Genomic DNA, 13,318 nt, shown 5'->3' on the forward strand with positions numbered 1-13,318 from the left:
CCAACTGGAGTGAGAGCACAGCCAGAGAGACCAACTTTATAGTCTCTTAGCCCCACCCCTGATTGGTTTTGGCTAATCAGCCCCCTCCACCTGACCCAAAATGGAGTCTCGCAGGCAGCATTAACCCTGCATCCTCTTCCAGCATGTCAAAATGCCATGGTCTCGGTGGTTTATCCTAACAAGGGGAAGGAAAAGGAGAAGCACCCATCCCTGCAATGTGCATTCTGCTGTAGGGTTCTCAGTATTACTAACCCCAAGTGTTCAAAAATCAGGAGGCAGGCTCCAAACAAGCGTGAGATTCTCAATAATAACAAAGGCTTTTTTTTAATTTGCCTTCTGGTATTTAAGCCTTGAAGGTTCATGTTTTCAAGCTTTTCTCAGCAGCCATAAGGGTAGACACTTTTTTTTTTTTTTAAATGAAGGGTGGGCTTCTCATGCAATCACATGATGCCAGGAGCTGGGGGCTGAAAGAATAACACCAAATATCCTGAGAAAATCTTGAGAGTTGGCAACCATGGGTCTGACTTTCCTGTCTCTAGATGGGACTCCGTAAGGAACTTTAATACAAGCAGAGTATGCTACCTGTTGAACCCCATTCACAAACCTCCCCGCTGGACCTCCACCATTGCTGTGGTGGACAATTCCATCACAGTATCTTGTGATGAGGGACGTGGGGTGAGACTCTTATGCGGTCACTTATTGGCAAGTCTCTGGCATTCACATGGCACTGAGTTGCCCCATTTCTTTATGCCACCTAACGGAGGAAACACTACTTGATCATTTGTGAAACCATTCTATTCAACACCACTTGGGTGAGGGTAGGGTGGAATGAATTGAGACTCTCCCCTCCCCTTAGTCTTATGGCAATATGCCTTGGGGATAGGATGGGGTAATGCTCCACAGACCAAGTTCTTCTATGCAAGGAAACTCTGATTTGTTAGTGGGTATATTTTTTTAATACTTCTTTGCTGGGGTTGCAGTGAAATGAAATCACCATTGCAGGAATAATTGTGTCACTGAGGTGAAATGGGGGGAAGGCCCTTTGGGTCAATGGGGAAGGGAGCAGTGCAAAGATGAGACCCTCGCATCATGGGGACAAAAGAAGTCAATGCCCCATTAATTTCTCTGTAGAAAGAGTCAGGTAGGAATTCAAACCCCAGCTCTTCCACTCTATACATGATTAAGGATTCTACCACCTGTCTCTTCTCTGTCCTTAGCTGTGAGGTACGTCCGGGACCGGAATTCCTCACCAGATCCTACCTGTTTTACTCCAACCGCTTGTTCAAGGCCTATCAGTTCTACTACTGGGACCCCTCCTGCCGCCATCCATCCCACTCCTTGGTCATCAAAGGCAAGCTCAGGCTGCGCCAGGCCTCCTGGATCACCCAAGGGGCAACTGAGGCAGACTACCACCTGCACAAAGTGGGTATTGTTTTCCACAGCCAGAGGGCCATGCAGGAGATTTCTGCCCGGATCAATCAGACGTCAGGAGGGGGCTGCAGTGGATTCTTTCCACCTGGACGGTCCTGGGCTCCCGGAGTCCTCTACGAGGTGCTGAGTGCCAAGGAGGGGCGGGATTGCACCACAGCCCTGGGCTTTGCCATGCATGAACTTAGTCTGGTGCGGGTGGAGAAGCATTACGAGCCCCTGCTGCAAACTCAGCCGAGTGGCAGCAGGACGGTGGAGGAGCTGTACCTAGGGGACATTCACACCAAGTGGTCTGAGAGGCTCCATTATCGACCAACGGGGTATCAACGCCCTTTGCAGAGTGCTGTGGTAAGAACATCGCTGGCTCCTGGGCCATGTTAAAAAATGGAAGCCCAGCTTCCCTGGTGTCCCCTGTTTTTCAATGCATGTCTGTCTGCAGCCTGTATAAAGAGAGGTTCTTAAATTATTTACCCCACCTGCAGTAGGTCACCTCAGTATTATAATGATACAGACAGAGTTGATGCGGAGAAAGCCTGGCTTAGAAAAGACAAAATTGTGTCTTGTGCAAAGTGCTGGTTGGGGGGGAAGGGGAGCCTAACCACAAACGTAGGTGCTCAGTTGTATGCGAATCTGGCTCTTCCCTTTACTAAGCATGTGGCCTTGAAGCCTGGACTAAGCAGTAACAAAAACATACTATAGGGAACAGTCCTCCTCGGCTGGGGCATGGAGCGAATAGATTTTCTTTACCCGCTATGTTTTCACTAGAAATGCTGACTCAGATCCTGGCATGAGGTTAAATCCCACATCACTATAAGCTCTGTGTGCTGTTATTTGTCTTGCAGCCCTCATCTTATTTCTTTGTCCTGTCCTTCAGGTTGAAAGAGGAAAACAAGCATCTTCCATTAAATCATTATTCCAGAATATAATGCCATTAGAAGGGGATATTGACCTGAATACAATTGTTATCCTACAGAAATCACTTTACTTCAACATAAATAATATTATACATTATTTTTATTTTTTGCCAGTAGGTTGCTTTATTTCCAGGGGAAAGAAAAAGGTATTATTTATCTAACTCATAACTAAATGTGACTGAGCAGTGAGATAGGGCAAAAAAGCCACTTATGAACATTACCAGCTGGAACAGGACTAACTCATATGAACTGCTTCATTTGGGGGGAGGTTTCCACCCTTGTGATACTGCAACAACTGGAATTTGAGAAAAAGAAAAAAAGAAAATGACAAGCCCCCAAGTAACATGCTTGGATTGGTATAAAGCTGGGTGTTATCTTGGGCTAAGACCATGTACATGAGCTAAACCAGATAGTAAACAAACATTTTTAAATGTTAACTTAAAACCAAACCTAAGATACTGAAATTCACTCTCTAAATATAGTGCTGTAATTAATCTGTAAACAGCTCTCCCCAGCACATGATGTCACACTTGGGGATAATTAGAAGCTCCAATACATTAGAAATAATTTCATGTGACTGGTTTAAACAAATAAGATTGTTGGCTTCACAATATGAATTTTGTTGGACGCAGCCTTCTCTTTTAATTAACTAACAGGCAACATTAGCCTGCACTAGCAAGAGATTTATAAAACTTTGCTGATGTCATGACCTGCAGGTCTCAAACCCAGGTCCAGGAGATGCCCGAGGTTGGTGTTAAATCATGTGCCAACCCTTCACCTGACACTTCACTATTACCAGCTAGAACCAGGACTCCTTGAAGCCTAACTCAGGTGGAAGACTCTACCCTAAGCCCTGATTGGTAGAACACCAGCACACCTGATTGGCTTGCTCCCCCTACTTAAGACAGAAGGAGGAGCAGGAAGTCTGTACAAGTGGGGTGTACCCTGTTTTGGACTGCTCATCCAGTGCTATCTATGCCTGTCTTCTGATCTCCTGGTTTCCTGACCCCTGGCTTGTCTACTGACCCTGCACTCCTGGTTCCTGACCTGACCTCCTGGTTCTGAACCCTGGCTAGTGTGGGAACCTGGCCCTTGTCTTATGCTGACCAGTAGGCCTGGCTACCTACATCCTGGTCCTGACAGCTAGGAGCTATTTTTTAACCTATGGGGAAATACTACTCTAACTTCCTTAAATCTATAACTGTTCTAAAGAAATCCACTCTCCTGAAATTACCTCCATTATCAAAGAATTTCCTGTCTACAGGGAATATATATATTTGCCAACTTCTGGGATTATTTAGCAATAATGGACTGTGGACTGTCAGCACTCATTAGTGTGACAGAAGCAGTAAAGCAAGCTGAAAATGACTAAATTACAGTAGACTCCAATCAACATGCATGTAAATTACCCACCCTATTGAGTTATTTAATCTTGTTCCATGTGAACAGTTAGATTAGCTAGAATTTCAAAAAATGATCAAATGTTATAATACTTATTTTTTAAAAAAGTCTCTACGTACTGATACTTTTCCATATGAAATATAGGAAAAGGTTTCAACTTTGCACAAAGCTCCTATAGAATTAGATTGGACATAGGATTGGTTTGACATAGAGCTTTGAGCAATGCTCAGGCATCCTGGGGCTCCTTCAAAATTAAACACATGTTGGTTGGATCCACGTTTTTCATAGAGTTTATAATGTCAGAAGGTGTTTTGATACTGGGTTTCATGGACTCTTCTAGGAGATGGCAGCACCATTTCTTAGCCCTCCTGCTGAGGGTCTCAGCTGTGCTTTGGCTTTTCCGGCACCATCTGAATGGATATAAAAATATACAGGCCTATTTGACAACTCCCAGCAGCACCAGAGACTGCCTCAATAACCTTAACTGGTGGCATTTTCTTTAAGTCCAGGTCTTGTCTAAGTTTTCACTAAGCACATGGTGTTGTGGGAGCAAAACCTCAGCATTTGTGCCCTGATCCTAACCTCTCAAATAGTCACAGAAATCTTGTAGTGAAAGAAAACCAGGGGATTCCAAAAGTGTATCCCTTGTCCTGCTTGCAGTGCTCCTCTTGGACCAACTGCTGCCCTGAGGTGCATGGCACACAGCTCCCACTGGCCTTCGAGAAGAGCCAGGTGCTCATCTCCAAAGACAGAATTTGGCCCTTCCTGGTTTTTCCCTAGAATAGCAGCCTTTTATCTTACTAAACTGCTTGGACCGATTGGGCCAAATTCATCCCTGATGCAGCCTCCTGGACCTCAATGAAGTTGCACCAGGGATGGAGATTGGCCTGTTGTTGTTTAAATACTTTGAATGGGGGTTTGCATGTAATATTTTTCATTTACTTTTTATTTGTTTGTCTCCAACAGCATCACGTGCATCCTTGCCCTGCTTGTGGGATTATATACAGATCTGATGAACACCATCCACCTATCTTACCAGCTAAAGCTGAGCTGCCGATGCAGTTAAGTGGCAGGTGGGTGAGTGCTCATTGTGAAGTCCGGCCAGCTGTGCTTTTTCTTACCAGGTACTTCATATTTCATGGCACCAATCGCACCTGGGAAGGGTACTATTATCACTACTCTGACCCACTCTGCAAGCAGCCTACTTTTACCATCTATGCATCTGGGCACTACACCAAGGGCATCCCATCCTCCATAGTGAGAGGAGGTACAGAGCTAGCATTTAAAGTGACCTGTGCTCGGGTTACAGCAATGGATCAGGTAACAGTGACTATGCTAAACTCCTCAGAGCCAGGGACCTGTGGGGAGACCGGCTCTTGGAGTGCCAGGATTGAGCAGGATATAACGCTGACCAATGGGTGTCTGGCTTTGGGTATCAAGCTGCCCCACACAGAATATGAACTCTTTAAAATGGAGCAAGACATGAAAGATCGCAGCTTGCTGTTCATCGGCGAAAGGCCCACAGACGGATCCAGCCCTGACAGACCTGAGAAGCGGCCCACCTCATATCAAGCACCTCTTATTCAGTGTGCTGGGGCTACTGGGGTCTTTTCTAAACACATCAGTCCAAGCTACCTAGGAAAAGAGGATAATAACGGGAATGAAGCACTAAAACCTTTGCCTGTGACCTTTTTATTGTCACTTATGGCAATGCAGTTTTTAAGATGGGACTAGATGAGTCCAGCTGTTTGCTCAGGTGCAGCACAGAATTCAGACACTGGTGCTAAGACAATTTTATATCCTCTTTAGGTAAGCACATCTGGAATCAGTTTGCTTAGATTCTGTACACATTAAAAACAAAATGGACAAAACAAGAGGGTTTCCCTGCATAACATGCCTGATTATATACGATGTGTACTGTGCATATATTTCCTAATTGACATTCATTGGGCATAAATCTAACGTAGTGACATGGACACGTTGCAAATTGTCAGGTAATTTAGCAATACTAAAAAGACGTGTTAAATTAGAACGGCTGATTCTAGCCTGCAGCATTGCTAGGATATAATTGAGAGCTCCAGTCACACAAAAATCCAGTTTCCAAAGCTTTGAGGGCTCATTCTCTCAAACTGATTCTCCTCTGCCCCTCACTTACTGCTCCTGTAAATTCATGTAGCTGGCTTTGGCAAGGGCTCTGGATCAATCACAGAAACTCATATCATACAAAGAAAAGGAGTACTTGTGGCACCTTAGAGACTTAGAGTGGCACTGAATGCATCCGATGAAGTGAGCTGTAGCTCACGAAAGCTTATGCTCAAATAAATTTGTTAGTCTCTAAGGTGCCACAAGTACTCTTTTTCTTTTTGTGAACACAGACTAACATGGCTGCTTCTCTGAAACCTGTCATACCACACACACACACACACACACACTCACTCTCTCTCTCTCTATCGCTCTTCCTTGAGTTCAGGAAGGGCTCTCCGTGGCAGACTGATGCCATCCTTGCAACGTACAGTTTGCAAGCTCTGCTTTCTTGTTGTGTGCATGTTAGCTTTCCCAGGTTCTGGGCTGTGATGGCCCCAGTTCACAAGCAACAATGCGTGAGACACAAGTGACTCTGCCATCCCGCTTTTTCTGTTACGACCTTGCCTCTGTCATATTACACTGACTGCATAAGGGTTGGGTTCACTCTGTTCCACCTCTCTGTGTTATCACGTAGCCCAAATGTTCTGAGACATGACCAGCCGATTTATGACTGTACCACTCACCAGGGAGACATAAGCATAGGTGCAAAAAGACACTATACCGACCCTGTGTTACCTCTGCCCCCACTTTGGTACAATCCGTTGTGCGTTTGCTGGTGCATTCCCTTAACAAGAGTCATCAATCCAACTCTGGCTTAGATCTCAAACATAAAAATGCCAAACAAGTGCTAGGATAACGTCTGATAAACTTGAGTCAAGTAAATTAATCTGAGGGGTGCAGAAGACAGACTATAATCAGACATCACAGTCAAATCCTAGCTAATTTCTGCCTACAAGGAGAGCAAGGTATGGAATTATATTCCCTAGCCTACCGTAGCTAAGAGGACACCTAACTCGAAGACACCTTGTGATAGCTAAATCCTCTTCACCTAACCCTATGTATCTTATCTGAAAAGGATTTTTTAAACCAACTATGCAATAGCTACATTTTTAGTGACGTATGTACAAAACTGAAGCTGTACTTAGGCCTTGTTTACACAAGGCCATCCAGGAAAATTAATCCAAGTTAACTAATGGTGTATTTGAAGTAGGTTAGTTGAACTCCACTGTGAACATCTGCATTCAGAAGTAAATTGGCTTTAATATGTTTAGTTTAATTCACTTCCAAAATGAATTAAGATAAACCACATTAAAGTCACTTTAATTCTGAACAACAGCATCCACACAAGGATTTAATACCACTGAACTAATCCATTTAAAATTCACACCATTAGGTAATTTTTTCTGGCTGGCCTCTGGTAGACAACCCCTTAGACAATTTATGGGTTTTATAAGTTTTGGGGACTGTGGACATTAACAATTGATTCATACACATTTAACAAGCATCTCTTCTAATAGTGGTACAAATGATTTTCAGCATGTTATCACCAGCCTGCCACAGAAAGTATCATGTACATATCTTCCGAAGTGCTTTCTCTGTTTAAAGATTACTGTGTTTTGATACCTGCTATGTACAAGTATCCAAGGTCAAATGCATATGTTTAAAAAGGAACCATGTGAGTGCAATGATTGTAAATCAAATTTCCTATACTTTTTTCTTGGGTGCAATGGAAAGTTTGCAGTCTGCTCAACCACTTCAGCATATCAAAAGAGAAAGTCATTTTGATATCCCCAAAATAATGACAATGCTCTTTTTCTTGTAGTTTAAAGGATTAGACTTTTTAAGTTTGTCTCAGTACGTGAAACCTTTTTTTCAACAACACTTAAATTTTGCAACTCAAGTAACTGATCCAGGAGAGCCAGGATGATGTAGTTAACAATTAGACACGACAAATGTCCAAGTTTTTTATTCCTTGGTACCTCGAACAGAACAGAATCTGCTAGCACAATGCTGATGCACCGATTCACTAATGGCTTAGAGGAAAGAGGGCTGCTACTTTCATCACCACAACTGCCACCTTCTGCAACAGCCAGGGATTTCTTTGGTGGCCTCCCACCCAAGCCTGATACTGTTTTGCTGGTGAGCTTTGATGAAGTCCTAGCCTGAGCTACACAGGGAAGTTCTAAATTCAGGCCCAAAGTCATCAGTGAGTTTTGTATGCAAATACCACCAGTTGCAGGCACATATATTTACATATGCAAGTTGCATAATACTGTCACTGTATACACTTTTAATCACACTTGACGATGTGTTCAGAGACTATAGCAATGGGTGTAGTATAAAAACCTGGACAGTCAGTCTCAGGCATGGTGGCAAGGCTACAATTACATAACAAAGCTACGAGAGTAAACTTGGTACCATCGCATACAAATGCACTAAAGGAATCTGGTACATAAACAAATTAGTGAAATGTTTATACTAGGAGCACTTCCAACTCTATTCCCATAGGCTTATCCACTTCACCCTTCAGGGAGTCATTGCGAACAAAGCTCTACAGCATTCCTGTGGAGAGAACATCTGGATCCAGTTACCAATACCTGCAGCAGTGATGAGGTTTATTGGCTGTTTGGAGAGAGGCTTTACCCCTTTCCCTACCAAAACCCAGGCAGGAACCTTTTCACAACTGTTTTCCTTAAGACATTTTTAATGAAGGGGAGAGGGGTGGAGCCACAGAGATTTCTGCATAAAGGGAAAAAACTTGTGTTGTGTTGGATCTAGTTTTGGAAAGCCATTCCCAAACTATTCTGTAGTTTACTGCGAATCAACAGTGATTGTTTAGCAGACGCTTGCAGAATCAGGCCTTGAATTTGAATGAAGTACGTACATGAATGTATATCTCATGTGACTGCCTGTATATCACAGGCAAGTAAATTTCACCACTGTATTGAGCCTAATAACTTGTATGTGGCTAGAGTATATCCTCCAGAAAGGAATCCAGACTTGATTTGAAGACATGAAGAATCCACTTTCCTTGGCAGTTTGTTCCAATGGTTAATCACCCTCACTTGTACAACTATGTACTTACATAGTTTGGAATTTGTCTGGCTTCAGCTTTCAGCGAACACCCCAGTATTTACACACTATATACTCTCTTCTTTCAGATGAGCTAAACAGATAGCGCTCTTTAAATTGCTAACGCTAAGGCATTTTCTCTCATCCTCAGATGTGGCTCTTCTGCACCCACTCCCATTTTTCAAAGTCTATTAAAAAATATGGACAGAACTGTGCATGGTAATTCCGCATCCACCTCATCAATGCTATATACGGTGGTAAATTACTTCCACACTCCTACTCACTCTTTCCTTGTTTCTTCATCCAAAGATTGCATTAGACCATTGTGCTACAACATTACACTGGAGGCTTATGTTCAGTTGCTTGATCACTACCAACCCTTACATCTTTTTCAGAGTTTCTTCCTTCCAGGGTACAGTTGCCCATGTGGTAGGTACAGCTGTATAAAAACATTTTATCTGAATAGCCCAGACTACCAAGCAATCCAGAGGGCTCTGTATGTCTGCCTTGTCCTCATCCTCATTTACCAGTCTGCCAAACTTTGTGTCACTTATCTGTGAGCAGCAGCAATTTTGTATTTACTTCCAGCTGACAGATAAAAATGTTAACTAGCTTTGGGTCTAGTATTTGTCCCTGTTGAACACCACTAGAAATTTCGCCCATCTGATAATTCTCCATTGCCAACTACTGGGAGCTCTTTCAATTAGCCAGTTATCCATTTAACATATGCTTCATTGATATTGTAGAGTGCTTATTTTTTAAATCAGAATGTCATGCAGTATTAACATGTTACAAGAGTCTAATTGTATTACAGCTACAGAGTTTTTATCTACCAAGTTTGTAATCTCAGAGTTAAATCTATTTTGTTTGACAAAATCTATTTTCCGTAAAACTTCGTTGACCGGCATTAATTTATATTCCTATCATTTAATTCTTTAACTGACTCCTGTAGCAGCTTTTCCATTATTTTGCCCAGGACAGAGGTCAGGCTAATTAATCAAGAGTTACTCATGTCATCTTGCCTGCCTTTTTTGAATACTGGCACAACTGTATCCTTCTTCCAGGTTTCTGGAATATCCCTTGTATTCCAAAATTTATTAAAAGTGATCAACAAACCAGATCTCTTTAGCCAACATTTAGGACTCTTGAATGCAATTTATTCAGCACTTGCTAATCAATATCTCTAGCTGTCATAATGAAATCCAAAACAGAACCCCCACACACTGGGTACAATAAAGACTGCGAGTGTTAGAAAAAGCAGTCTCACATGGAAAAGAACAATGGCAACTAACTACTGGATTCCTTTCTTCTTAAACAGCTGCTTTCAATTGTTTAAAAAAAAATCAAGCATTTGGGAGAGTCAGGACATTTCAAAGGGCATTTAGGCACAGAAAAAGTCCATAAGAGTGGACTTTTGTGTTTTTGAAAAAAATCAACCCCTTTTAAAAACTTTTTGTATGTTAAAACTTTGTACATCTCAGCTTTTTTTTTTTTTTTTAAAAAAAGGTATACATGCATTTTTTATTCCTCATGCATTATTAGTTACTTTCTATATTAACATCTGTTAGTATGAAACTGTTCATGCCTTCTTATTTTAACAGGAGAAGATATTTATTAAAGTTGCTTTTCTAAATTCCTGTTTTTCCAGTGGTATGTGAAAACACAGTCTGGGCTGAAACTTGGACAACAAGTTTTTAAACTGGGATCTATGTTTCTTCCTCACCAGTCCAATTAAAAAAAGTAGTTTCCTGTCAACTAGCTATCTTTATGCCTTCCATTTTTAAATTGCTTTGGGATGTGGTTTTTTTTTTTTTTTTTTTTTTTTAAGCACAGACTTAGCACTCTCCCCCCCCCCCCAATTCTCAAATAAAAATCAGCTACCAAACAAAAGTTAAAGTAAACAAACCTGGGCATTCTGAGATAAACTTGGATCACGGTGAACAAAAACGACTACCATTCACATGGTGTCTTTAGCATTTTCTTCGTAAGACAAATTTTACATTGAATATGGACAGCACATAAAATTGAGTTTAAATACTGAGAGGGTAGATACAAAAGTTTGCACAGCTTTCACTGGAACATTACAGAACAAGTTGAAGGAACAAAGCTGTAAAATGATTATATTAGGTCTCAAGGTGGAGACAGTGAATACAGTTAACATTTTTCAGAAGTGCTTACGTGACCTAGGACCTTAACTCCCATTTTCAAGAGACTCAGGCCCTTAGAGGTCTTAATCCCATTGACTTTCAATAAGATTTAGATTTCTAGATGCCCAAGTTTCTTTTTAAAATGGAGGTTGGTTCGATGTCACTTAGAGCTTTGGAACATTTTACTAATATTCTCCTTCATTAGGACTCATGTAGCTATACAACAATTACTCAGTTTGTTAGATAATTCTAGACCAGTGATACTCTGACTGAGGCTCAGGAGCAGCAAGGGGCTCGTTAATGCGCCTCTTTGCCGCACATATTAAAACACTGATTTAATTAACAACCAATCAGGATGTGTTTACTATGTTAACCAATTGTAGAATACTTGGTCAGTCATTTTGCTGAGAGAATAAATTATATAAATAAAATAGTAAATGAAACAATGAATTCACACTACTCTGGCTCTTTTGGGTAATGTTGATCATTAATTTGGCTCCTGAACCGCTGAGGTCTGAGTATCACTATTCTCGAATGAAATTCTCGCTCTGGTGAAGACAATGGTGAAACTCATTCAGATGAGTGGAGGCAGGATTTCAACCACACTGTATAAGGAACACTCATCCTGTTTTAGCATGGACAACTTTCAACAGCTATCAGAAAGGAAAACACATACCAGCCTCCTTAGTGCGGATGAGCGAATAGATTTTCCAGTTCACGGGCTCATCAGAAGGGAAAAAAAAAATCTATTTGAATTTAAAATCGAACCAATTACAAAAATTCATTTCAAATTTACCAAAACACCAAGGTGACCCAAATTTGAATTTTGTTTTTTTAATCTGTCACCAAAAGGTTTCAATTAACCCACAACAATTTTTCATTTTGATTTGGCCATTCTGGATGCTTGTCAACTTTGTATGTCTTTTTTTTAAATTTAAAATCAAAACAAAAACTGGTCAAAATGAAACACTCCTCCCTCCAAAAACCTATTAGTTGAATTTGAACTGTATTGGCAAATAGTTCTGGACCCCCAAAAATGCATTTTCAGGACCCCCCCCCCAAAAAACAAACTTTAGTTGAAAAAAAATTCAACCTGCAGCTGTGACCTCAGTTCTTATTCCTGGCTCCCTCATGCCCCTGCTGAACAATCACTTCATCTATCTGTTTCTCCTCTCAACATGTGTCAGTCTTTTGACTTAGACTGTAAGCTCTTTGGGGTAGGGACTCTCTCACTAAATGTTTGTACACAATGTAGCCCTTATCTTGCCTGGCAACTAAAATTCTGGCATTTCCTACCTTTGGAGTGCTTGACTTTGCAACGTTAATGTTCTTTTAATGTAGTTTTGTGTATAGCTTTCAATTCTAAAGCGAAGACTACGATAACTAGATCATTCCTTGAGTTTTCATAGCCAAGGATGAAAGTTGTAGGACCATACAGTCAAGAAATTTAACCCCACAAATAAGAATGAATTGTGGTGTTGACTTAGAGCGTAAACAGAGATACCAGATGCACATCTGCTCCGGGTATGTAGCTGTAATTCATTAAAAAAATTCCTTTTCACCTCCTTCATTTTCCTATTTGGGGGTCTAACAACAGTAGATGACACGATACAAGATGAAAAAGCATAATTTGTTTAAAAGGAAAACAGCCTGTTTTGCATTCCTGGGTTCAGGATTACATTTGATAAGTTTATTGCAAAACAGAGGCTTCAGTGTAAGCTTTGGTCAGGACTGGGGGCACAACAGATCTACAACAAAATTTATTTTTCCAGGGAACATTTGCAGGTAGTTTATACAGGAAGCGAGATCATAGTAAATGGCAGAGTATGGTGGAGTTAATGATCTATGCACAATAATTGCAGTTAGTCTTCAAATGAATGACTACAGCAATGGGGAAATGGTTTGTATCAGGTGTAATAGGTTCCTGGGTGGCTGTTACTTCGAGGTACTAGAACCCTTAGCTTCACCCAATAATAAAATCAGCCTATTCATAAAACAGCTCTTTTATGGTTAAGCTACTCTGGGTGGCTGAAGCACAGTTATTTTGTTCTTTACAGCTAATCAAAACACAAGTCAGTAATGGTACAATGAACACTGTCACTTCAATACCAACATCCCTTAGAACAAGTGATTAAATATACATCAATCTGTGGGTATAATACAAAGTAATCTTAATTGGACACGGTCAAAGCATCTGTCTCTCAAAGCCCTCTATTTAGCAGCAGGAGATTATTTATGCTAGTGTTGTATTCCATTGTCATCTTTTAACCA

At 41.2% G+C, this 13,318-nt stretch overlaps 1 protein-coding gene across 1 annotated transcript in view; it reads left to right on the forward strand.

The window, feature by feature from the left end:
• Positions 1-10,695, forward strand: part of APCDD1L (APC down-regulated 1 like) — a 30,885-nt gene extending 20,190 nt beyond the window's left edge. The window contains exons 4-5 of the mRNA XM_084645701.1: positions 1,218-1,776; positions 4,710-10,695. Coding sequence (XP_084501827.1) covers positions 1,218-1,776; positions 4,710-5,477 — 1,327 coding nt within the window. The 3' untranslated portion in view covers positions 5,478-10,695. The remainder of the gene's footprint in view (positions 1-1,217; positions 1,777-4,709) is intronic.
• Positions 10,696-13,318: the final 2,623 nt, after the last annotated feature.

Source organism: Lepidochelys olivacea, assembly GCF_965140295.1.
Source record: "Lepidochelys olivacea isolate rLepOli2 genome assembly, chromosome: 13".
NCBI classification, from domain to species: Eukaryota; Metazoa; Chordata; order Testudines; family Cheloniidae; genus Lepidochelys; species Lepidochelys olivacea.